Source organism: Gobius niger (genome assembly GCF_951799975.1).
Source record: "Gobius niger genome assembly, chromosome: 11".
Lineage (NCBI taxonomy): Eukaryota > Metazoa > Chordata > Actinopteri > Gobiiformes > Gobiidae > Gobius > Gobius niger.
The window spans coordinates 5,828,116-5,855,625 of NC_136862.1; the positions used below are offsets into that span (position 1 = coordinate 5,828,116).

A 27,510-nucleotide genomic window follows, 5' to 3' on the forward strand; every position below is an offset into this window, starting at 1 on the left:
CATAATGTAATGATAAAAAATAAACTTTCATATATTTTAGATTCATTGCACACCAACTGAAATATTTCTGGTCTTTTATTGTTTTAAAACTGATGATTTTGGCATACAGCTCATGAAAACCCAAAATTTCTATCTAAAAAAATTTGCATATTTCATCCGACCAATAAAAGAAAAGTGTTTTTAATCCAAAAAAAGTCAACCTTCAAATAATTATGTTCAGTTATGCACTCAATACTTGGTCGGGAATCCTTTTGCAGAAATAACTGCTTCAATGCGGCGTGGCATGGAGGTAATCAGCCTGTGGCACTGCTGAGGTGTTATGGAGGCCCAGGATGCTTCGATAGCGGCCTTAAGCTCATCCAGAGTGTTGGGTCTCTCAACTTTCTCTTCACAATATCCCACAGATTCTCTATGGGGTTAGGCTTGAGGGTGTCAAAGATGGCCTTCTGGACAGCAGTAAGGTCGGCAGTCTTACCCATGATTGCGGTTTTGAGTAATGAACCAGGCTGGGAGTTTTTAAAAGCCTTAGGAATCTTTTGCAGGTGTTTCCAGTTAATGAGTTGATTCAGATGATTAGGTTAATAGCTTGTTTTGAGAACTTTTTCATGATATTTTTTTTTTTTTTAGATAGGAATTTTGGGTTTTCATGAGCTGTATGCCAAAATCATCAGTTTTAAAACAATAAAAGACCTGAAATATTTCAGTTGGTGTGCAATGAATCTAAAATACATGAAAGTTTTTCAATTTTTATCATTACATTATGGAAAAGAATGAACTTTATCACAATATGCTAATTTTTTGAGAAGGACCTGTATTTGAAGAGTTTCGTGGCGCTAGGCTTCCAAAAACTATTCTATCGAAAGACATTTATATGGTTAGTCTGGTGTTATAAGTGATTTGCCTCAGGTGCACTGTGCTTGGGTCAGACTGTTTTTAATGCAGGCTAGCTGATACCATAGAAATGAGCTAGCCTAGCACTAGCCTAGCACTAGCCTAGCACCACGACACTCTTCAAATATAAGAACTGCATGAATTACAAAAAAACATATCTCCAGAAATCAGCAACACTCTGGATAACAAGGAAATGAGGCATTATGTCAATAATCCTGAAATATCCCTTTAACATCCCTTTGATGACGGGTGCCTTGTCAATTTATTAGTTGTGATTATAATATTAGTGGTTTACGAAAATGTTATCTTTCATTTGTTTGATTTTCCTCTTTCTTTCCGTAGATTACTGATCAACTGCAGCCATGACAGACTCCAAGTATTTTACAACAAACAAAAAAGGTGAGTTCAGAGGAAACTGCGGTTTTTGTGACTTCATTTACTGGAAAGCGTATGATATATACAATGTGCTAAATATACGTATTTCAACAATGATATGATCGATATACAACAATATTCTGCCTCAACTTCCTCATTAACGGTAACATTTACTGATGCAATTTACTACTGTTGTTTCATAATGTGTAAAATCCTCTATAATCTTGTTTGTAGCTTAATAATAATATTGGATCAGTTTGTAATAGCACTTTTCCTGCGTAGCTCACAGTCTGTTGGTCTTTCTTTTTCTTTCAGGGGAGATATTTGAACTGAAGGCCGAGCTGAACAATGAAAAGAAGGAGAAGAGAAAAGAGGCCGTGAAGAAGGTCATCGCTGCCATGACGGTGGGCAAGGATGTCAGGTACGGTGTTTGGAAATGTAACTTACAACAGGCAAAAGTAAGATCTTTTTTAACGCTCTTGTCTCTGTGTCCAGTTCGTTGTTTCCAGACGTGGTGAACTGCATGCAGACGGATAACCTGGAGCTGAAGAAGCTGGTCTACCTTTACCTGATGAACTACGCCAAGAGCCAGCCCGACATGGCCATCATGGCGGTCAACAGCTTTGTCAAGGCAAGGAACTCATTTTTCTCCTCCTTAGAGATATCACACTTTGCTATCGCACTTTTTAGGACTTTCAGTTATATTATTCAGTCCAAACAAAGTTGCACAAGCTTATACATTTTCACATTATTATTTATTTGATATGGACATAACAGTAGGAGCATTGGACAAGCCAGATTTGTTTTTAGTGTCATTGCCAAACCGGTAGCTTCACTTCCACCCATTCAAATTACAATCTTTTCTCCATTTGTCTATTTTACACCAGTTTTTGCTCAAAAGTTGCCCTATTTGTTTAATTTAATTTATAATATTCCTCTGCTTAACATCATGTTTGCAAATCACTTTAAAGGGGCTGGAAGCAAGTTCGCCATTTTATACTCACTACTGCCACCTCAGGCCATATGTGTAACTGCACCTTCTATATTAAGCTCGTGCATGACGGCAATTCGGGCCGAAGTGACACATTTTTGAGTGACAGTGCAGGATTTTAGAGGCAGTTGTGGTGAACAGGTCTGGGCTCATTCTACACATTAAGACATGGCTGGAACATATAGGGGGAGGAAAATACTTAATTTTAACATTTTTAAACTCCTCATAGTCCCTTTAAATGATGAATAAAAATGCATGGATTTATTCTAGAGATGCACTGATCGGATACTGGAAAAAATATAATACTGGGTATCGGCTTTAAATATCCGATACTGAACCGATACCTGCTTTGGCTCTCACCCCTTAAAACACAAGTTTCACCAAATAAATCTAAGTGTCGTTTTAAAGGTAGAGCTGGAGAATTCAATCACTGAGTTAGTTTTAAACCTCCGTGAATGTATTGCAGGATGCTAAATCAACAAAAACTAATCAAGGCTGAATCAGAAGCTAAGATAGAAATACCTAAAGAGCCTAATCATATAAAATAGCCACAGCCGGAGGTAACTTTTTTTACCTTTAATAAATCCTTTCCGTAGTCCCTCTGGGTGTAGTACAAGTGTTAATGGGATGATCGGGGAGTCTTTCATCTCCCCCTGGTGTCTCTGGCCAGAAAAACCACAATTGCAACTTGGCTGCCACCGGACCGGAGTCACCAATACACACTAATGGAATCATGAAGAAGAAGCTAACAGGCTAACGGGCAAAGCTAACTGCGGGCTAGAGTCACTTAAACAGTATTTACAGCCAAGTTTGAATGAAAAAAATTGTAACTGGATGAACAATATCCCTCTGTCCCTTTGTCTTTTCTGTCAGCGTAGTATTTACTCTTTGCTACGACACCTGCAGTGGCGCTTATGGCCTGTAGGGGCAAGAGCTACTTAGTACTGCTTTAATACACAGGTTGTAATTATCAGATCATCTCATGTGAGTTGTTTATATTAATGCAAACTAGAAGCCTGTCCTGTAGCCAAGGATATAATTATAAAACGTCCAGTGATCCTTGTTAAACGTTTCCCATTAGTTTAATAATAGATATATTTATAATTGGTCTGTAACATCATGATCTTCATCTCTCCTGCAGGACTGTGAGGACCCGAACCCTCTGATCCGCGCCCTGGCCGTGCGCACCATGGGCTGCATTCGAGTGGACAAGATCACGGAGTATCTGTGCGAGCCGCTCCGGAAGTGTCTGAAGGACGAGGACCCGTACGTGAGGAAGACGGCGGCCGTGTGCGTGGCCAAGCTCCACGACATCAACGCGCAGATGGTGGAGGACCAGGGCTTCCTCGACTCTCTGAGGGACCTCATCGCCGACTCCAACCCCATGGTACAAAACCATACACAACTCAGTGTAGGGTTTTGAATTTCAGCTTCATTTTAGCTCCATTTTGCTCCATTAAATACTGAAAAAATTAGTTTACTTGACCACTCTGTAAAAAATAGTGGCAAGATCCTCACAGTATGGGGTCCTCGGAATTTAACCTCTTAACCCCCACCTCAACCAAGCACATTTTCTCCAGTTTGACTTGACCCAAATTTAAAACCTTCTTGAAAAAGTGACTAAACAAAGCAGCGACAAAAAAGTGAAAAAAGTCAGTTTTCTTTCAAATGAGGCATCACACTGTTGCTGTCCAGTGAAGAAGCTTTTAGATTTGGGTAAAGCCAAACTGGAGACAAGGTTAGAGAGGTTAAATAAACGATTTAAAGGGTACACGGGTCAAAAGCAGGTTGAGAACCACTGGTCTAAGCTCTCAGTCGTACAGGAGTTCTCCGTCATGACAAAGATTCTTGAGCCGTCATCTGACTAAACTACAGAGTACAGATGACCGTTCAAGAGCCTTTGTCTAGGATGTCTTCGATAATGCAATTAGGATGTTAATGGAATAAATCCAGCCTAAAACCAGACCTGTGTGGCAATAGTTTTAGTTTCTTGCTAAATGGATATTATGTTTTATATAATCTAGCTCTTCTATAAAACAGTGTTGATCTTAAGACCAAGTGTGGTAATGACCGAGGGTAACTCGTGATGGGATTTGCGGCTCTTTACGGAGAGCCGAGTCTTTGGGATCCGTTCATTTCAAAGAGCGGTTCAAAAGACTGGCTCTTTTTAATATAAAATTTGAATATTGCCTGCCAGAAAGCTCACAATATCTAAGATGTGACCAATAAAAGGCTGTTTGTTTGTTTGTTTTTTAATCTAAAATTAGAATTGGACTGAAATTTACACTTAAAATCTCTCCACAACTAATAAAAAGAGGCTACGACTGTCTGACAAATAATTTTTAGTGCATTTAGCTTTGACTTTAGTGCAAAAAGCTTTCACCTAGGGTCGCCTGCTCCGTTGTTGAGCTGATTCTTGTTTTCGGTCATGGGTAAGAATGACTGAAAAAAAAAAATAACAATTGAGATCTGGTTCGACACCGTAAAAAGCCAGTCATGAACGTCACATCACTGGAGTAAATCTGTGCAATTTTTCGGGGATGTATGACAGTTGGGATCAGTAGACCAGATGTTCCTGAAGGCCAGACATTTTATTACTTTGTATTGCCATTGACATACAACAAACAAATCATGTAAATACTGAATCAGATCTAAATCAAGTCTAAACCAGGGCTAAACTGCAGTGCATCCTCGACACACAACACCTCCAGAATGAAACAGAAAGTGAACTGTATTTGTTTGTCCAGGTTGTGGCGAACGCCGTGGCGGCTCTGTCGGAGATCAGCGAGTCCCACCCCAACAGTAACCTGCTGGACCTGAACCCCCAGAACATCAACAAGCTGCTGACGGCCCTGAACGAGTGCACCGAGTGGGGCCAGATCTTCATCCTGGACTGTCTCTCCAACTACAACCCCAAGGACGAGCGCGAGGCTCAGAGGTGACCGGATCTGCTCATGTTTCTGTCAGTCAGGGCTGCAGATCATTACTTTAGTGGACGTCTGTGTTTAACCCCTTAACCTCTGTCTTAACCAGGCACATTTTCTCCAGTTCGACCTACTAAACTGATCTAACATTTTTCCTCGTGTTGTCGCCACTTTTTTGTTGCTGTGTTGTTGTTTTTCATCACTTTGTTTAATAGCTTTTTTGTTATGTTTTTGTCACATTTTTGTTTCACTTTTGTTGTTTTTTCATCACTTTTTTATAGTTTTTTGCCCATTTCTTTGTTGTTTTTCTGTTACTTTTTTATCATTTTTTTTGTCACTTTTTTATTGTTTTTTGCCCATTTTGTTGTTGTTTTTTGTCACTTTTTTTTATAGTTTTTTAACAAATTATTATTATTATTTTTTTGTCACTTTTTTATTGTTTTTTGTCCATTTCTTTGTTGTTTTTCTGTTTCCTTTTTATCATTTTTTTCGTCACTTTTTTATTGTTTTTTGCCCATTTTGTTGTTGTTTTTTTGTCACTTTTTTATTTATTTTTCGTCACTTTTTAATCTTTTTTTGCTCATTTTTTTGTTTTTCCGTCACTTTTTGGTTGTTGTTTTTTTGCCTTTTGTTTTTTTTCATCACTTTTTTCATCACTTTTGTTGCTTTGTTTTGCTGTGTTTTCGTCCTCATTTTCATCTCATTTTTGTCTTTATTTTTGTGGGTATTTTTCCAAGAAACTTTTAGATTTGGGTAAAGTTGAACTGGACAAAATGTGCTCGGTTAGAGGTTTTCAAATGGCGGCTGAGGGAACAAGTTGAGTTTAAACTCTCCACCACTCATTTCTAGCTTCCCTAATGCATTCCTAAGTTCCCTCCCCTGTATTTAGAACCACTTTTTACAGCTTTTTCTCACAATTTGGTTTTCTTTGCAACAATGTCTTTAAGTCCGTAGCTCCTACAGATTCCAAATTTTCCAGGAAATATTTCATATATTTTTTTTCCCAGAGATTTTTTTAATACCTTATTGCTGCCTGATTTATAAAACTTTGAACCACAAACAAAACAAGGGGTGAAATTTGAATTTTTACAGGGTTTTTTTCTCACTTTCAATTAGCTCATCTAAAAACGAAACTCTTTACCCCCACCTGAACAGAGCACATTTTCTCCAGTTCGGCTTTACCCAAACCTAAAAGCTTCTCAACTGGAGACCAACAGTGTAATAACTCATTTGAAAGCTAAGGCCTACAAAACACTTTTTTTTTTCTCATGTTGTTGAGATTTTGCCTCATTGTTGAAGCATTTTTGTCTCTTTTTTGTCACTTTTTGAGGCTTTTTTCCCCCCCATTACTTTTTTATGGCTTTTCCGGCACGTTTTTGCCGCTCTTAAGTCACTTTTTTGTCATGTTTTTGTGGCTGTTTTCGTCACAGTTTTGTTGTGTTTTTATCCTCGATTTCGTCACTGTTTTGATGGGGTTTCTTAAGCTTTTACGTTTGGGTAAAGCCAAACTGGAGAAAACGTGCTCGGTTTAGGCGAGGGTTAAGAGGATCTAAACAAGGTCCAAAATCCTTCTGAAAACCTCTTTGTAACTACAGCACTTTATCGACAAAATAATACGATACATTTAAACCTTGCTTGATCCATTACTTACATTTCGTCATTGAAAATATAAATATAGACTATTTTAGCCATTTTTCCTGCATAACCTTAGTTTAATTACAGAAACTGTGCAATACATACAGTAATATTTGCTGCAGTTAGTATTTTTATCCAAACCTAACCTTTCCTCTCCCTTATCTCCTCCTCCTCCAGTATCTGCGAGCGCGTCACTCCCAGACTGTCCCACGCTAACTCTGCCGTGGTCCTGTCCGCCGTCAAAGTGCTCATGAAGTTCCTGGAGCTCCTGCCCAAAGACTCTGACTATTACAACACTCTGCTGAAGAAGCTGTCTCCCCCGCTGGTCACGCTGCTGTCCGGGGAGCCGGAGGTGCAGTACGTGGCGCTGAGGAACATCAACCTCATCGTACAGAAAAGGTCAGAGGTTCTTCTTCTTAAAAACATGGGGAAAACACTGCCGAAAACAAACCCTGAATGGAAATTGTTTTGTGTGTCGTGTCCAGGCCGGAGATCCTGAAGCAGGAGATCAAGGTGTTCTTCGTCAAGTACAACGACCCCATCTACGTGAAGCTGGAGAAACTGGACATCATGATCCGCTTGGCTTCACAGGCCAACATCGCTCAGGTAATTTATAAGTTACATAATGTAGTAAATGACAAGGGAAGAAGTGTAAGTCATTTCTCTCCGTCGTTCTGTCGGACATCAAAAATCCATCATGAGCTATTTCTATCTGTCATTAATTAATCTTATAATATGCATTTTTTAGGTGTTTGAAGATGGCTATATATACCTATTATTTATGCTAGGAAACCAGCTTAGAGGCAGGATGAATGGAGCTAAACTAAACAGCCTGGCCTTAGCCATTCTTAATCTCCTGTCAATTATAATTTCCCTACATGTACGTCAGGGTCTGATCTCAGTGGGCCCGTTGCATTGGTTGAATTTCAACCTACCATTCAGCGAGCGGGGGAGGCGGGGCTTGTAGCTTGTTGTAGTTTGGCAATGACGGTGGATATGAAAGTAATGGAAGCTCTTCAATCTGTTCTGGCTCCGCTCACAAATATCCAGAAATGAAAATTGAAGCCTTCGAATGTGCAAGGAATTCTAACATGAGTTCTGACCGAGTTCTGACCGAGTTCTGACCGAGTTCTGACCGATTTCTGACCGATTTCTGACCGATTTCTGACCGATTTATGACCGAGTTCTGACCGAGTTCTGACCGAGTTCAGACCGAGTTCAGACCGAGTTCAGACCGAGTTCAGACCGAGTTCAGACCGAGTTCAGACCGAGTTCTGATCGAGTTCTGATCGAGTTATGACCGAGTTATGACCGAGTTTTGACCCGAGTTATGACCGAGTTATGACAGAGTTATGACAGAGTTATGACAGAGTTATGACAGAGTTATGACAGAGTTATGGTAGAGCAATGATAGCTGCTTCACTCACTCGGGCTCATTACATACGACCAAACGACCAAACGCTAGCAAAAATCAGATCTAATCATTCTAATCAAGGAGTTCACCTCCCACCTGATAACAGAGCTCAATTGTGAAGAGCCAGACCCTTGTACGAAACGAAATGAGTACGAGGTTATGGTAAAACCAGGCTAGTAGAGACAATATTCAAAATGATGTGTTCACTTCCCATTAATGATCAGGGAAAACATTTGGAGATTTCTTTCCAAAACTCTCCCATTATGTTGCGTCGGCTCTTACTCCAACTGAACTTAATGACATCTAGAGTTATATATTGTGTGTAAATGTTGCATATTATTATCTGTGTGTTGTAGGTTCTGGCTGAGCTGAAAGAATACGCCACAGAGGTGGACGTGGACTTCGTACGTAAAGCCGTACGAGCCATCGGCCGCTGTGCCATCAAAGTCGAGGTGAGGAGTTCATTCATTCGTTCGAACGGTCTCTGTCCTGTGTCTTGGTTTTGACTTCACGCCTGGTCCTTCGTGTCGTTCAGCAATCGGCCGAGCGCTGCGTCTCCACTCTGCTGGACCTGATCCAGACCAAGGTCAACTACGTGGTTCAGGAGGCCATCGTGGTCATCAGGGACATCTTCCGCAAGTATCCCAACAAGTGAGTACAGCACAGCACTGTAGTTCTATTTCATGCTCCTGGGTCGTCTGCCAGGGCTGCACAACATCACAAAAAAAATCTGTAATGCATGCATTTTATTTTAGCCTCGTTTTGGTCCCGATTTTGTATTTTTTGAAGTCTTGTTTTGACACAATTTGATGTTAAAACAAGACAATACTGACATGTTTAGTATCCACGTGAGATGACGCTGTAATCCAAATTTTGTCAGATGTGGCTCAAGACGGGAGAAATATACACAGGGCGCATTTGCAGATGTTACAGAAGTTTAGACCGTTTCATCTCCACTGTAGACTCCACATTTTCCAGTCAGATTTTGAAATATCTACTTCCTTGCCTGATTTATTAAGCTTTGAACTGCAAAAAACAAGACAAAATTTGAATCTATACTGATATTATTATTTTATATATATATATATATATATATATATATATATATATATATAATGCTGGGTTGCAGGTGACATCACAGCGTTCTAAAGGCCTATAATATTATATAGAGGTAAAATTATTTTGTTTTTAGGACATTTTTGATCTTGTAGATCATGGACCCAATGATCATTTTTGTGATTCATACATTTTCTTTAGATAGAATAGATATGTGACATCATCACATACTAGAACCTGCAACAAAGCAATATCATCAAAATAAAACCATACATTTAAACCTGGCTCAATTCATTATTTAGATATTATTTATGAAAATATAGGCAATTTTGGCCTTAAAATAAAAAAAAAAAGGTTTCAAATTCATATCTCTAAGTGTATTTCCCTGTTCACCTGCAGTGCCTCACTTTAAACTAAAATATCGCAATAATATCGTCACAAATTTGCACACTGTTATTATCGAGCATCTATCTCCTTTAAAGCGACTATATGGAGTTTAAAAGTGTTAAAACTAAGTATTTCCTAATGTGTAGAATGACCTGTTCATCACAACTGCCTCTAAAATCCTGCACTGTCACCCACAAAGGTGTTACTCCAAAGTGCCGTCATGCACGAGCTTCATATAGAAGCTGCAGTTAGGCGTAAGACCTGAGGTGGCAGTAGTGAGCATAAAATGACCAACTTGCATCTAGTCTCTTTAACCGAATGTCTATCTGTGTGTCAGGTACGAGAGCATCATAGCCACTCTGTGTGAGAACCTGGACTCTCTGGATGAGCCTGACGCTCGCGCCGCCATGATCTGGATCGTGGGGGAATACGCCGAGAGGATCGACAACGCTGACGAGCTGCTGGAGAGCTTCCTCGAGGGATTCCACGACGAGAGCACCCAGGTCAGAGGGACATCGTAATGATCACGGCCTGATGCACTTGAACCTGGAGCCGGGTTCTTACGGTTCCATTTATCTTCCAGGTCCAGCTGACTCTGCTGACGGCCATCGTGAAGCTGTTCCTCAAGAAGCCGTCGGAGACTCAGGAGCTGGTGCAGCAGGTGCTCAGTCTGGCCACTCAGGTGAGGAAAAACTCCACATGTGGTCAGTTTGTGAACTACAAGGTTTAAAAAAGCAATCTTCCTGCGCAGGACTCTGACAACCCGGACCTGCGTGACCGCGGCTACATCTACTGGCGCCTGCTGTCCACGGACCCGGTGACGGCCAAGGAGGTGGTGCTGTCGGAGAAGCCGCTGATCTCAGAGGAGACGGACCTGATCGAGCCCACGCTGCTGGACGAGCTCATCTGCCACATCGGCTCGCTCGCCTCCGTCTACCACAAACCGCCCAACGCCTTCGTGGAGGGCAGCCACGGCATCCACCGCAAACACCTGCCCGTGCAGCACAGCAGGTCAGGCACAAGTGCAACACGCCTCATGGTTAAAAACAAGCAAAAGAAACACGCGGTCTCCTGGTCTGTAAAGGGCCGGTGTGTAATGCTACAGTTCAGCTTCACCCAAATCTAAAAGGTTACAGCAGCAACACCTCATTTGATCTACAAAACTCATTGAAACAGATCATTTTCCTTGCATTGTTTTTATCACATTTTTATCACATTTTTGTCACATTATTGTCACTTTTTCATCACTTTTTATTACTTTTTCATTTAATTTTTGTCACATTTTTGTCACTTTTTCATCACATTTTTGTCACTTATTTGTCACATTTTTGTCATTTTTTCATCACATTTTTGTCACTTTTTCATAATTTTTTTGGTCACATTTTCATCTTATTTTTGTCACTTTTTCATCACATTTTCGTCACTTATTTGTCACATTTTTGTCATTTTTTCTTCATATTTTTGTCACATTTTTGTCTCTTTTTAATAACTTTTTTGTCGCTTTTTCATCAAATTTTTGTCACTTTTTCATCAGATTTTTGTCATTTTTTCATCACTTTTTTGTCACTTTTTCATCAGATTTCTGTCACATTTTTGTCTCTTTTTAATAACTTTTTTGTCGCTTTTTTAATCTAATTTTTGTCACTTTTTCATCACATTATTTGTTACTTTTTCATCAAATTTTTTGTCACATTTTCATCTTATTTTATTTTATTTTTTTTTCATTTTTTCATCAGATTTTTGTCATTTTTTCATCACTTTTTTGTCACTTTTTCATCAGATTTCTGTCACTTTTTTCACAGCCTTTTTTGTCACAGTTTTGTTGCTCTTTTGTTGCATTTTCATCCTCGTTTTGTCTTAATTTTTGCTAATTTTTGCATCATATTTTCGAAGGAAGGAAGTCACAAACTGCTTCTTTACCAGAGACAATTTAAGGACAAAAGCCAAAGTCCCACCAGTGTTTTTGTGCCTCTGTCCTGCAGCATTGACACCGGAGAGAGCCCCGTGAGCAGCGGGCCGGCGCCGGGCATCGAGCAGACTCACGTCATCCCCAGCCAGGGCGACCTCCTGGGGGACCTGCTCAACCTGGACCTGGGCCCCCCGGTCAACGTGCCCCAGGTGTCCTCCATGCAGATGGGGGCTGTGGACCTGCTCGGGGGAGGCCTGGACAGTCTGGTGAGAGACAGAGTTCACAGTTGATCAATCAGTAGTGTTTGTCAGTTTACAGACAATATTAAGAATAATGTCATATTTAATCATAATAATCTGTAAGATGTGTTTCTGAAAACCTACACTTCCGCTTCCTCCTTCGCTGGGCTCGATCGGGAAATCATCCTCTGATCAGATCGTTGATGTGAAGTTCTACTGTTGCAACAAAGTGGTCTTAATAAGGAACTGCAGTGTTTGTTTGTCTGGGGCCTGTGGTCGGGTCGGTCTCTAAGCCTCTCCTCTCTCTCCCTGCTGTTTCTCATGGTGCTGCTGGTGTCTGCTGGAAGCTGGGGGGAGACCTGGGCGGAGGTGTTGGGGGAAGTCCAGCCGTAAGTTTCTCTTTCTCTCTTTCTGCGTAACCATTTCATGACTTTACACTCGCCTCATCTGGACGCTCTTCAACCTGCAGCTGTTTACAAGTTGCTCCTCAAACGCTTTTTACACTTTTACAAAGGCTTTATTTGTTACTAATTCCATTCCCCTGTTTGATTGAATGAATTGAAAAAAGGGTGAACACCGGTGTGTTCAATGGCATAAAGAAAGAAAATGCATTGACTGTGTAACTCATCTTGGTGAGAAGAGTCACCGAATCCATTATTATACTTTTATGGTTGATGCAAACGTTACACCCAAATGATTGGTCCGTCCCCTCCTGGCACCTCATTATTAACTCAAAGTGGGCTGTAGGAACCGATAACGTAATAACTCTTTTAAGCCAACAACGTAATAACGATTTACCGGCCAATAATGTAGATGGCGCTGTTTGGCCGTGGCTACAATAGTCGTCTGTTGCAGAAAGGGAAAGATTTTATCAAGAGAATATAAGAATGTTTTTTTATCATTATTATCATTGTTTTAGTCAACGGTGGAAGAAGTCCTCAGATACAAGAGCAGGGAATTTACTATTAGTCCCATCGGACACTCCAACCTCCACCAACAACAACTCTCTCTCACATGCCTCACATTCATACACAGGCGAGGGGGTGAGTGCCTTGTCCGAGGTCACAGCGAGGTCACGCACTTGTGGGAGCAGGGATTGGAACTGACAAACTTTCGGTCGTAAAATGACACGCTTTAACTTCAGGGCTGTTGTGGTCAGATTCACATGAGCTGTGATAAATTACATCAAGGGAAAAAGGATTTTGATAAAAACAAACAAAGAAAAATACAGAAAAATACAAAAGCTAATGAAAAAACAGTACAAAAACTATTTTTGATGTGTGTTTTATGACATTATTGGCTGAATTTATCACATTTGTGAAAGATTATCATCTTGTCAAGGCCAATAATGTAATAATTACATTATCAGACAGTAATCAGGCAGTAAATCGTTATCGATTTTACGTTATTACATTATCGGTTCCTACATTGGCTTTGCATCAAAAAGTTTCTCCATCTCTGTGCTACAACCCATAATAACAAATCCAATCCATAACAAATCCAATCATAATCACACAACTTGTCACAAATATCCACAAATTGTTCAGTCTTATTGCTGCTTGCCTACTCTTCTAATTGCAAATTATTATTTTAGCTCTACTAAATAAATACAAATTAAAATGAAAACTGTTCAGATCGCGACTGATTTCGTTGTATTTGTGCGTTTTGATTGAACCATGAATATCTTGAGTTTAACCGTGTTCTTGTCCAGGTCGGTCAGAACTTCATCCCGTCGTCCGTCCCGAGCACATTCGCCCCCTCTCCGACCCCTGCCCCGCCCGCCACCTCCAGCGGCCTCAACGACCTGTTCGAGCTCTCCTCCAGCATGGCCATCACCACCGGGGGACACGTGGCGCCTAAATCGGTCAGTGCCGTCCCCGCGCAGATATAAATGTGCTTTAATTTCACATTTTCAAACACGTTAATAGCGTGTACTTCCGTGTCGCTCCTGCAGGTGTGGCTGCCCGCCGTCAAAGCCAAAGGGCTGGAGATCGCAGGCACCTTCACTCGCCGCCAGGGCCAGATGTACATGGACATGACGTTCACCAACAAGGCCCTGCAGCACATGACCGACTTCGCCGTCCAGTTCAACAAGAACAGGTCGGCTCCTCGTCGCCCTCACTGCTTTACACCCATCGTAAAGAGGAGACATGGTTTATTACTTAAAGGGATGTTTCAGGATTTTTGACATAGGGCCTCATTTCCTAGTTGTCCAGAGTGTCGCTGATTTCTGGAGATATTTTTTTTGTAATTCATGCAGTTCTTATGTTTGAAGAGTTACGTGGCACTAGGTTAGCACAAGGCTAGCGCATTTCTATGGTATCAGCTAGCCTGCATTAAAAACAGTCTGACCCGCTCCACAGTGCACCTGAGGCAAATCACTTATAACACCAGACTAACCATATAAATGTCTGTGTCCATAGAGTAATTTTGACCATTTTGCATTTAAAATACCTTATATTTGAGCAGCAAATATAAGCTACGCAGCGGCAGAGTGATCTGCTAGAAAATAGTCCCTCAAAATGCGGTCATTAATGTGATGCACAGACAACAATGATGGAAATGTGACAAAAATGTGACAAAAAAGTGACAAAAAAATGACAAAAATGTGACAAAAAAATGACAAAAATGTGACAAAAGAATGACAAAAATCTGACCAAAAATTGACCCAAATTTGCTAAAAAAAAAAAAAAAGAATTACGAAAAATGTGACAAATTACAAAAAAAAATTAAACAAATTTGATTAAAATTTGACAAAAAAAAATTTACAAAAAAAAATGACCAGAAAAATGACAAAAAAGTTACAAAAATGAGTTGAATACCCAACAAAAAAAATGATGGAAAAAAATCTGATGAGGAAAAAGATCCTCTCGGTTCAGGCGGGAGTTAAGAGGTTAAATTTTAAATATTATATATATCCAATCTTTCCTTCACTCTGGTGTTTGATGTCATGTTTATAGACTGACTTTTCTTCCTGTAGTTTCGGGATGATTCCCACCAGTCCTCTGCCAGTCCACACTCCGCTGATGCCGAATCAGAACATCGAGCTCTCGCTGCCGCTCAACACCATCGGCCCCGTCATGAAGATGGACCCGCTCAACAACTTACAGGTTCATACGGCTCAAAGCGGAAAGTAAAGCCAGTCCAGTCGTGTCTAAAATGATTCATCCTTTTCTCTCCAGGTGGCCGTGAAAAACAACATCGACGTCTTCTACTTCAGCGTCCTCATCCCGCTCAACATATTCTTTGTGGAAGACGGAAAAATGGGCAAGTTCTGCAAAATCAAACTAGCACAAAATCTGTATTTCTATGGAGAATACTGACATCGCAGCCATTTTTTACTGCACAACTTTGCCGAAAGTACAAAAAATTAGGTCTGAGACGGTTTCAGACAGCTTTAGTTTTGGCAGGAATAGTTCACACTATTTTCCTGAAAAGTTTCCCATTGTCCCATTTGGTTTATTCCTTTAAGATAAGATAAGATAAGATAATCCTTTATTGATCTCACAAAGGAGAAATTCACTTGTTACATGTTACATTGTTTGATGGATTACTTTTGAATCTTGAGAGATTAAACAAGCACAGATTTTTTAGGATTTGTGACATTTAAAGTAGGGATACATCCGATACTGAAAAAAAAACATATCAGGTATCGGCTCCAAATATTCAATACTGAACCAGTACCTGTTTTGGCTCTCACTGCTTTAAAAACACAAATTTCTCTACTATATTTAAGTGAAGAAGGGTCTGCTGTACCTTTATTTTAAAGGGCCGAACCTGGAGAAGTCAATTGCCGAGTTAGTTTTAACTCCGCAGTTTTAAAAATGTTGTTTTTGATCGCCATGCAAAATGCCATGGCTAGCAACAGCATGCTAACACTCGCAACAGCATGCTAACGCTAATGGAAACTTATCAAGGCTGGGTCAGAAACTGATTGGGCCTAAAGTAGCCTAATAAAATAATGTGTTTGTATTTTAGATTATGAAATGCTGTTAAAGAATAACTGATATAACATTTGTAATGCAGAAGTTGTAATGATCTGATCACTTAATGCAGGGGTGTCCAAACTTTTTTCATGGGGGGCCGCATATTGAAGTGTACACGGGGTGAAGGGCCGTAGATCAGTAGTTAGTGCCGCAAAACCTTCGACTAGCAGAGGTTTAAATTGTGCCCCATACCTGTATTTAAGCTTAAAACCTTCATGTCAGCTCAGTCACACAGTAAAATGTTAGTTGTTAGGTTAGAATTGTATAGAATTATTACATTTCAAATAAAAAGGTCCATCTCTGGTGATGTGTACCGATACAGCAAGAGGCCGAGGGCCACCATAAATTGGTTTGAGGGCCGCATTTGGCCCCCGGGCCGCACTTTGGACACCCCTGACTTAATGTGAGTTCTTGTTTATTGTTTTCCATTACCGTTTATTACTAGATAGCGTATCATGGATTATTGGTAACAACGCGTTTTGTAAGAAAAGATAAGACTTGATTGATGTTAAAATGGAGGAAAGAGGACCATTCACTTTTAAGAAAGTCTCTTGGTTAATATCAAATATTGGCAGATACTCAAACCCCCAGCATCGGTATCTTAAGCAACGAAGCTGGATCAGTGCGTCTCAATTTTAAGTATAAGTATAAGTATATACATTAAAACGCATTAGGTTTGACTTGCTGCATAAACCATGATTAATATAAGTAATGTATTTGCAATACATTAAGATACCACTATTTATTATTAATTGTTTCCTCCCTATTTGCTCACCAAGAGTGTTTCTGAGAGCTGAATGTAACAAGTAAATTTCTCCATTGTAAGATCAGTAAAGGCTTATCTTATCTTATTCTACTATTTAAAATCCAGGTATTTTCAGTCGGGTATTTTATGTAAAAATCTGCCCCAATATTTCAAGGGACAAAATCACCATTAATGTGTAGAGATACCTTTTTATCCTGGGGTTTATTTTGTTGACTTGGGAGATGCAAAGATATTTCCCGACAGGACTTTGAAGATACTGGTTATTACAGCATAAATCTCCTCGTTTTTGTGGTTTAAAGCTCAATAAATATATTCTTCTTGAAAAGTCCTTTCAAAATGTTCCTTGCAGCGGTGGTTTCCCAACCTCTTATGTCCTGCGCACCCCTTGAGGCATTAATTTATACTCCGAGCTCCCCCTTTCCTCTCCTTTAATAGTGATATTGACATTCTTCCCTGTACATTTTTCAGAGCGACAGGTGTTCCTGGCCACTTGGAAAGACATCCCCAATGAGAACGAGCTTCAGTATCAGATAAAGGAATGTCACCTAAACGCAGGTACGTTACACAGACTCAGCTGTCTGTACAGAACACTTACACATTCAATTTATGTGGGAGAATTAGTCAAAAATGTAAATGACGGGGAGAAGCTGTGATGCTGTGTTTGCTCTTTTGTAATCGATTAACAGAAAATCCTACCTAGTTTGTGAGTAGGTCCATAAAACCTACCGCTGTTTGGGGCTTTATTTCATGTGGATTGACCCAATTATTACAGAGAACCACAAAACGGGTCAAAATATCAGTGTAAAAACAAGTTCCTCTGACCCGTCTCTCTTGTGAAATTGGATTCTAACACTTTGCTTTAACCTCTTCATGTTTCTCTTTGAACGCTGCTTTCCATTTGTGTGTGAAGGATGAGTCCGTGTTTGGATTTATTTCTAAAGCTCGTAGCTGTTGGTTTTCCCTTGTGCTGTGGCTGCTTTTCTCACCGCCTTTGTAGAGCCTTCCAGAAGTGAAGTATTCCTACAGTAGAGAGAAATCCCCTGCTGCTTTAGTTCATTTAAAATACTTTAAGAACTAATTCTGGATTCAGAAATGTGTCAGCTTGTGTTGATTCCTTTTGAAATAGCTTTGGATTTAGAATAATGTTCCCCACTGAACCGCTGTCTATTAGGGCTGAGACGATACACGTTTGTTTCGATCCGATACGTATCACGATACCGAGGGCCCGATACGATACGTATTAATGATTTTTACCCTGAATTCATTAAAAGAGAAAGAGACAAAGAGAAAGCACAAGTTCAGTTTGTTATAAATTAAATATAAATCAGTCTGACATTCATTAAAACATTTTGAAAAGCGCAAATGGCAGAAGCATTTTGAAAAGTTTGGCTCCTTTTTTTTTTTTTTTTCCCAAACCAATCAGCCCCAAATCTGGTCTGAACAAAACTATCTTTAAGTCAAAAACATTTGTATATTTATTTTTCCATAACTGAGTAGAGTATCTCAACTATTGTGATACATGTGATACTATTGGCCCACTCGAATGTATCAAAACATGAAAATATTTGCTAATAAGTATTTCTTTCAAACAAATAAACTGAAATTGGAGTGTTTAATGCAACTGTAGTCCTTACTCATTTGTCATATTTGATGATTTTAGACCATTTATTTTGCGCAAATAATATAATTTATGACCTGACCCTCTGACCAGGCAAAGCTCTGGGCCCCCGTGCAATCCCAGGCGCCCCTTGGGAACCACTGGTCTCGACATTGTTAATGTTGTGAAGGACTATTTTAGCTGGAAACAGGTGATTTTTAATGGAAGTACCTGTAGGTGCAGAGGTGCATCGCTCCAATGGTACATTGTGTTCACTAATCGTGTCAAAGGGGGGGTATTATGCAAAATTGACTTTTTCAAGCTTTACATCATGTTTTTAAGTCATTCCCTCATTAAAAACATGCCTGAAGTGTTGCCTTGGCACATTCACGTATTTTTGAGTAATCTGTAAAAACTCTGATGGCGGCCATTTTAGGGATAGGTTTGCCTGAGTCCTCCTAGGAACGCCCCCACCTCCTGGAGACGCCTCCGAGCTTTCGTCACCAGCCGAGTAACCAACCACTGCTCCTCAGCAGAACCCCCTCCCCACTGATGCCACAGACAGCGTGTGGAGGGGGCGTGTCGGAAAGAGTCAGAGGTTCTTAAAGAGACAGAGGCCTATTTCAAGACATTCACTACAGCCATTTTGAGAGAGCAATTTTATACAAGACAGTTATTCTATGTGATTGAAAAAAGCATAATACCCCCTCTTTAAAGGTAATTAATCGATGAGAAAACCCTCGCGCAATTATGCTTTACTGCTGAAAACTGCTGATTAGAGACGCTATAGAACTGGCCTGGGTGACCCCAAACATTTGACTAACTTCAGTGTATTGCAAAACGATATTTTGTCCCAGCCCTACTATTTTTAATGTATAGCTATTCATGGGTTTCAGAAACATGACTTCTCCTGTTATTTATTAATAAGTATGGCAAGATTTCCAGTAGGCATGAAATCTTAGTTATCATATTCATTCAATAATCATTAGAATAGTTTAACCATTGCTTGATCTTTTGCGTCAGAAGTTCATGAAACCCGTGGACGGCTTTTCTCTGTAGCAGCAGTGACTTTAGAGACTCCCTTCTCTCTGTTCTCTCTGTTCTCTCTGTCTGACTTACCTTTGCTTTGGCAGACACGGTTTCGGGCAAACTCCAGAACAACAACATCTACACCATCGCCAAGAGGAACGTGGAGGGCCAGGACATGCTCTACCAGTCGCTGAAGCTCACCAACGGCATCTGGATCCTGGCCGAGCTGCGCATCCAACCTGGCAACCCCAACTACACGGTACCTTATCCAGCCGGGCTCAAATGATCAGGCTAAATCAACTTTTATGAGGATGTCGTTCGCTCTTTCAAAGTATTGTACTCTGAAGAGGGTTCAGTGTTGGCCATGAGGAAGATCATTTACTTTTACTGCAGAAATAGAGTACATTGGGTTCAAAATACTCATTGTCAGTGTTAATTTTGACTAAATCTTGGTCGACTTTACATTCATATTATTGCATTCAAACATATTTAATTCTATTCTCTGCTTCATGGAGCTTTTCCCACATATAAAAGTCCAGACCGGTGCCTTTGGAAGTAAATTTGAATTATATGTATATGATGCTCTTTCATATCATTCACTGAAGTTCAGAAGTTTTTAATCCTTTCTTTTCATTTTTATTTAGTTTTATTTAGTTTAGTTTTTTTCATGATTTAGTCTCAGATTCATTTCATTTAGTTTTAGTCTAATTTTAGTCAGTAAAAATATGACGGTTTGATTAAAAAATATCAAAATATCAACGAAAATTAACACTGTTAATGTTTAATGCTGTTTAATATCGGCCCAAAATAAAAAAAATTAACAGATAAAAATCTTTTCTCTAAATAGGTTTGCAAGATATTTCCCTGCAGTCATGGCCTTAGTGTAATATAAGCCGAATGCCCATCTCGGGTCGCCCGTTGCATTATGGGTAATGGAATTTCTTTTGGCTACCAAACAGTATTGATAATTAGCCTAAAGCAACGAAGAAAGCTCTGATTTGGACCGTTTTAACCGCTGGAAAGTTGATGATTTAAAGCGTTTTTGTCGTCACCGTGGAGCTCGTTACGATATTAGCATAAAGTCTATTTTTACAATCAGGGCTGCGAACGGAGACAGAAACTGAAAGAACTGAACGACCGTTCTTATGTAGAGATGCTTCAAAAGTGACGTCCAGTCCTTGTTCACATAGTTGGAAAATCTATGTGAGAAAAACATTTGTGACCCTCGAAGGCGACTGTTGGACAAAGTGCAGGGTCTGAAACTGTGGCCTCACATTCAGAACATTAATAAAAACTTCTGAGGAATATCTTTTGAAAACATTCACAACAACTTGCTTTGTTTAGAGGGAGCAAATATCAAAATACTTTACCTGTTAATTCATTTAAAATTGTAATGTTATTTATCTTGGTAATACTTTTATTTTTTTTATTTTTTAGGGTATAGCCTAAGCGTAAAGTTAAAATATAACTTCAGTTCAGTAGGTTTGCAATTAAAATAAATATTTGTATTTACATATAATTATCCTTTTTCATTTTGTGAAGATTCTGGCAGTATAATAATCGTGAATAAAGCTATATTTTTCCTCACAATAATCGTGATTAAAAATTTCAGAATGGTGACATCCCTACTGCAGAGTCAATTGGATTCAACTCTTTACTGAACTCAAGTTTTAACCTAAATTGTAGCTTTTGCACAGGTTTGGAAAAAGCTGCAATAAATAGTTTGTGTATTTAACAATCAGAATCCACATTTCCTAAACCAGATTGTGTGTCTTGTTTCCTCCACAGTTGTCCCTGAAGTGCCGCGCCCCGGAGGTGTCGCAGTACATCTACCAGACGTACGACTCGATCCTCAAGACCTAAGGCGGCGAGCGCAGTATTCTGTCACGATCTTAAAGTCAATAATGGCATTGATTCGTATATAAACACTCCCCTGTTCCATGGATCAATAAGTCTTAATGTTGTGGATGTAACGAGTGCTGGTTTAGTGTCCTCTTCATATGTAATCAGCTCCATGCCCGACAACGCCACCATAGTCCTGTCGTTTTTACCGCACAGAATTGGCCAGATTTCACTCGAATAAATCGTTATTTAAAGATAATCACTGACAACATGTTAAAAACTTTGTGGTAAATGGAAAAACTTGACCAGAGGATAATTCTCAGTTTTTGTCTTCAAACTATTGGCTAGTGTTAATCTGGATAACGATATCGACTTGCTTATTCTTGGTTGGTTCTTGTTAAAGTTTTTAATTCATGTTGGCAGTCAGCCTCTGGAAGTGTCCTCTATTCCAGGTATTCCCAAAGCGGGGATCGGGGCCCACAGGGAGGTCGCCGAGCTCTGAGACGGGAGAGGTGACATTATTTCTAAGATATAAGATATAAGAATATAAAGTGTGATACATATCGAAAACATATCAAAGCAAAAAATAAGCAAATCACATTTTAAAAGTCCTAATTGAGTCTGTGCATAACTTCAAATCAGAACAACGCCGCCCAAGAAGTGACTTCCTGTTTCGATCCAGCACGCCAAAATAAAAGCACCATCTTATTCATTAGTTCAGCAGTTCTATTAACATATAAAACACTTAAAATGTGTGTATATAATTATATTATTGTAATGTCGTAAGTTCCTGCTGAACTAATCAATGAGACGAGCTGTGTGCTTTTATTTTGGCGTGCTGGATCGAAACAGGAAGTCACTTCTTGGACGGCGTTGTTGTGATTTGAAGTTATGCACAGAGTCAAATATAGATACAGACGGCATCTCTGGGCTCGCCCATATATGGTCATGTTTGAAAACAGTTAAGAGGAAAAGCAATTTTGAGAAAAATCGGAGAACGTGCTAATGCTAATGCTAATGCTAATGTTTTTTCACTTCTACTGAACAATCTGCTGTGAGAAAATATCCATACGGACCCGATTTACACTTGACTTTATTTGTATGGGATAAATAAGTTCATATTCCACCAGAAAATGGCTAAAAAAGAGTGAATTGTGTTTCCCAAAAGATTCTATTTTCCCCCTCGGCGAAGCCACGCCCCTTTCTTTGATGCGATGCCGTCTGTATCTATATTCCACTGTGAGGGTCTGCAGTGATGTTTGGGAAGTCTTGACCTGAAAGGTTTTGGCCCCTCTGCTGTAAAGGGTATGCAAATAGTTTAGGCTTTTTATTTTTATTGCAGGCTGTTGTTGTGATATTTACTTCCATAAAGGCGTAAGGTTTAACATGTTGCCTTTGACTATCCGTTGGTACGTCTAGGACTGGGTACCGTTACATTTCATCCCTGATACCGGTACGATACTTTTTTTTCGATACCTATGCTTAAATATTTGTCATCCAGAACCAGAAAACAGGGAACAATGTTAATTTGTTCCATTAACTCATTGACTGCCAATGACATCTATAGACGTCAATTTGTTTTTTCAATGGGAACAGCTGCAGCGAAGCCTTGAGCATGTCTGGTGTTAAAATCTTTGTTGTAGTTCTTTTATTGAGTCACTAGGTGGCAGCATTGCTCTTTGGTTGCGATCAGTCACTGTTTTGCTTGATTACAAGAAGCTAGTTTTCTCAGCTTTTTTGGTCAGAAACCGGCATTTTGGGTGATTTTACCTATTTTCTGAATGGATCAATAGATTAGATCAAAAAAGAGAGTCTAATCTGTTCTTTTGGTGGGTTTTGTGTTGACATAGACCTAGACATACATTTTCTGTGGGTCTTGAAAAAGCAGTCAAAATCCTGAAAGAGCTCTCTGATTTGAAAATGGCTGACAGTCAATGCGTTAAAGACTATTTCTTTTAAGTTTCTATCATATATTTGAGCTGAAACAAGTCACTTTCTTGAATGCTGAAACCAACAGGCATCAAAACTTGGTCTCTAAAGATATATTTTGTCGGTACCTAAACACTTTATATCCTTTAACGGCACCCAGCCCTCGGTACGTCGCTGTCCACCTCGTTTAAATATTGATTTATTTAATCTTCAACCTTGGACGAACAACGCCACTGGAAACTCGGCGTCATTGTGCAGAGGAGCTTCATTTCCGAACATTTTCCTTCATGTGCTTCCTTAAATCCGTAGACATTCCTAGCTACTACTCGCGATTGTTTTGACGAGCTCATGTTTAGCAAATCAAGGCAAACCGTTTATGCCTATTCACTCCCACTAGCTTTAAAAACAAAAAAAAACAAAAAAATCATTCCTATTTATTTGTGCATCTACCTCTTTTGTTTTTCCCTTTTTATGCTGCCATACTGTGTTTTTCTTGTTTCACTCAACTATTCCATGTAACCACTCAAACAATGCCACTTTAAAAGAATAGAAACCTGTCAAATGATTGTCGTTTTTGGTGCTGTTGCGTAGACCACCTTAGGAATATATAGCCCCAGTAGTGACCGTGTACTATAATCAAATATCTATATCCGTGTTGTCATCTGCACTAACGCTCACACTAAGTTCTTCTCCGCCTCCGTAAATGATCCCTATAATAAATGCTATATTTTTGTTAAACAGCCATGTCCTACACAGCATAGTGTTTTATTGCCAAAAGTATGGATGGAAGTCACCTCAAAAAATATCAGTGTGCATCACTCCTGTGGTAAATAGTACTTCACGTCACTATGTCACATTGTGCATTATTAATAAAACCCCAATTTGTCGAAATGCATCGCCACGTTTTCTCTTTTTTCTTCCCCCAAAACAAATCCTGAAAATTGTCAACCAAAAATTGTACATCGAGCGGGTAAAACGGTTTAGTAAAAGGTTAGAAATGACAATATTTTACGTGTTTTTCTTTATTAAATAAACCTAAAGTGTGACAATATTCGTGTACATTCCATAATCCCATTCTAAAAAGTTAGTTCACTACAGGCCAGAGGTGGGAGCAAGTCTCCAGTCAAGTCCAAGTCGTGAAGTCATGGTCATGGGGTCGGGTCAAGTCTTTCTTTAGCCGACAAGTCAAGTCGCAAATGTCAGTGTTAAGCCTAATTCTTTTCAAAATGTGTTTAATCTACTTTAAAATGTAAAATATAAAGTGCTTTCTCTAGGCTAAAATCACACAGAACTCTTATGGATTTAAGGTGTAATTAATATTCAAATTGCTGTATACAAAATTACTGGGACTGCATTTTAAGGAAGGGGCCCCGGGGGCCTACTTTAAAAGACTCTGTTTCCATTTTTTCTAACATGAGCTGCTTATTCCTGTAATATAGATTTAAAATAATATTTTTATTTTAGTTCTTTTCTGGCAGTTTTTCTGTCAGTGGTTCCCCTGTAACGCCCCAGCCCCTGTATACTCGGATTCGCCCCTGCTCAAAGCTGCCTTCAGTCCCGCTGTCACTGGGCTCTGTGTGGCTGTGGAAAATAGCCTCTAAATGCTATAACTTCGTGAGAACGCCTTAAAACGCCGAAAAGCCCAAACATTTCTGTTATTAATCCAGCTCTTTCGCATCGTGGTTCTGGAGGCTCCTGTCTGCGCTATAGCTTCAGTCATTGTTTCAAATGTTTCCTGTCCTTAATAAATGAATCTTCACCTCTTCACTCACTGTAAAAAAAACTTTTAATGTATCCAAAGAAACGCTTAGTATTTCCTCCAGCCTTTTTGCGCTGTGTTGATTAGACGCTCTCAGTTGGAAATCCGACTTTTACTCAATGAATCATGTTTTTTTCAACTCAAGTCCAAGTTAAGTCTCAAGTCACAAACAGCAAGTCCCAAGTCAAGTCTTTTTGGAGCTTTTGGTCAAGTAAGTTCAAGTCCCGAAAAGTGCGACTCTCCCACCTCTGATACACGCCATACTTTTCTCTACAATTCACAGAAACTTTAATACTGTATGTACAATATATACAGGGATTTCTCATTTTGTTTCTTTGACCAATTCTAGGGGGGAATGGCAGAAAAAAGCAGTCATTTAATTAAATAAATGACACGGAAAGGCTCAAAAGGAGTAAGCTGAAGTTTCCATTATCCTTTAACTGCATTTACATACTGTACATGTTTTATCTTTCACGGTAAATAATGAAATCAAGTTAGTCGCATAATCGTTAACATGTTCACAGTAAAATGTTGCTGAATACATCACATTTGTGTATGTGGTCGACTTTTGCGGAAAGGGACAAAACACAGATGGTGATTGTCCTAAAATCAATGGGGGAAAATGTGTCTTACTGTTGTAACTCTTAAAGGAACAGGCCACCGTTTTTCCACACTGAGATATGTTCTTACCTGAGCTGAGACGAGTTGATATGTACCTGTCTGGTCTTTGTGTGTTTCCCCCTGGAAGAGCTTTGGTCGCTTCCAACTTCACCCCCGTTTGGAGCTATAGGAATATACTGGGAGAGGCCAAATGCTAACAACATCTTTGGTCGTCGTGCGTGACTGAGGGTAACAACATATCTCAGTATGTAAAAACGGTGGGCTGTTCCTTTGACTTACAGACGTAGATATATAATTTGCTATTGTAATAAAAGTGCAAAACTTCTCATCAAAAGCACACTTTCATCCAGAGTAAAGTTAATGTATCTGGGTGCACAGGGCCGGCGCCAGCCATCTTGGCGACCAAAGCAAGATAAGGATTTGTCTGCTCTAAAGGATAAATAAATAGAAATAGAAAACAAGGTACCGTATTTTCCGGACTATAAATCGCTCCTGAGTATAAGTCGCACCGTTGACAAGCCTCTCCCGGCAGCACGTTGCTCTCGGTCCTCTAGCTGTGGCAATCTAGCTTTTAGCACGCGATTAGCTTTGTGTTTTCCTCATTGCATTAACAGTAACCACTAGTGATGGCCAAAAAACTCGGTGCTCCGGAGCTTGTCTTGCTTTTCCCTTAAGCAGATGCTTCGAATCACTGCGTCGGAGCCTCTTTCAGTAACACCTGGTCACGTGACTGTCTCGAAAACTGCTTCAATCTGTGAGTTGTGTATCGTGTCTTAAATCGGGTCATCGGCTCAGAGCGTCTCACTGAGCTGCCTTTAGCGGCGAGGCGCTAAACTACGTCCATGTAATGATGTTATTCATTAGTCATAGATAAATGTGCTGTATTTCCCCCATTTCCCATTGGCGAAAGTGGCTGTGGGCCAGAATACGAGCGATCGCTGTTATTGTTTACTTCCGCAATTTTCGCCGGATGTTTGGTAGGCAGCTGATGCATCCAGGCCTCTATCTCGGTTTTATAAAATGATAGATCTGTTACAGCGCAAGAGAAGCAATGCCCTGTTTATGGACATTGTTTTTGCTGATTATAGGATTTTAATAAAATGTTTATCAAATATGAAAATGTAAAATGCCTACCACGGCCAACGGATGTGACGACATCGCGATCGCTCGTATACATTTTGCATTTTCTTATCCTTTACAAAGTCCTGCTTTTGAACAGATAAAGCAGGCGTGGAGCTGATCAGGCGAGGGAAACGTAAGGAGCTCCATCTACAGCCAATAGTGCCAAAATGAGCACTGACTGAATGAAGTAAAGATCGCACATTGATGTCCTGCCTTTGAGCAGCAGAGCCACAGTTGACTGAGGCCCCGCCCACTGGAGCTCCGCCCTCAGACCCACGTTACAAAGAAAATGACTCTTATTCATCGACCTATGATTGATTTGATCAAACATCAATATCAGGCTGTTATAATAAAACCGCCACACGTCCGTTTGAAACTTCTCTTCCACATGATCGTGTTGGTTCAGTCGTGTTTATGAGAGGTCACAATAACAAAGTTTGTCCACAAGAGGTCAGTGTTCAGACAGAATGAAACAGCTCAGAGACTTCGACGCGTACAACACTTTTTTTTTGCCGGGAAAGCCTCAAACTGTTACAAGGCTTCACTCGCCCATCACTAGTAACCACTGCTTTTCGGCCGCATAGTTCACTACTTGCAGCTTGTAATCTGCAAAATATGGTCTTAGCAGATACTGGTACACAGGCCTGGAGCGCCCTCTAGCGGCTACCAGTGTACAAATACAAACACTGTGGGATTATATATTTTGATATATAAGTCGCACCTGAGTATAAGTCACACCCCCAGACAAACTATGAAAAAAGTGCAACTTATAGTCCAGAAAATACGGTAATCATTGAGAAAATGCATGTAGTAAAGATTTTTCGGAAAACTTTCGACCCAAATGGTATTACTATTTTTTGGCTACCACTCTTTATTTGGACAAAGTGTTGTTGTTTTTTTTGTTATTATTTTTAAATCCAAACGTATGTGCAATCATATTAGAGAGGGGGCCCACTTGATGTGAATATTTACGGCAATGTTACGTGTCCATCGCTTTCCTGATCCAAAGTTACGTGCGAAAGTCGGCGTTGCCCCGAG

The 27,510-nt window shown here is 39.8% G+C and overlaps 1 protein-coding gene across 1 annotated transcript; it reads left to right on the forward strand.

Moving 5' to 3' along the window:
• The first annotated feature begins 1,187 nt into the window (after positions 1 to 1,187).
• On the forward strand, positions 1,188 to 21,122 carry ap2b1 (adaptor related protein complex 2 subunit beta 1). The gene is made up of 21 exons (XM_079565708.1): positions 1,188 to 1,290; positions 1,582 to 1,687; positions 1,762 to 1,897; positions 3,399 to 3,644; positions 5,005 to 5,195; positions 6,994 to 7,215; positions 7,302 to 7,422; positions 8,587 to 8,682; positions 8,766 to 8,881; positions 10,011 to 10,176; positions 10,257 to 10,355; positions 10,425 to 10,684; positions 11,656 to 11,848; positions 12,169 to 12,210; positions 13,533 to 13,685; positions 13,776 to 13,921; positions 14,802 to 14,931; positions 15,004 to 15,088; positions 17,042 to 17,128; positions 19,304 to 19,458; positions 20,988 to 21,122. The coding sequence occupies exons 1-21, from the start codon at positions 1,254 to 1,256 to the stop codon at positions 21,060 to 21,062; spliced, it is 2,862 nt and encodes a 953-aa protein (XP_079421834.1). The 5' UTR covers positions 1,188 to 1,253; the 3' UTR covers positions 21,063 to 21,122.
• Positions 21,123 to 27,510: the final 6,388 nt, after the last annotated feature.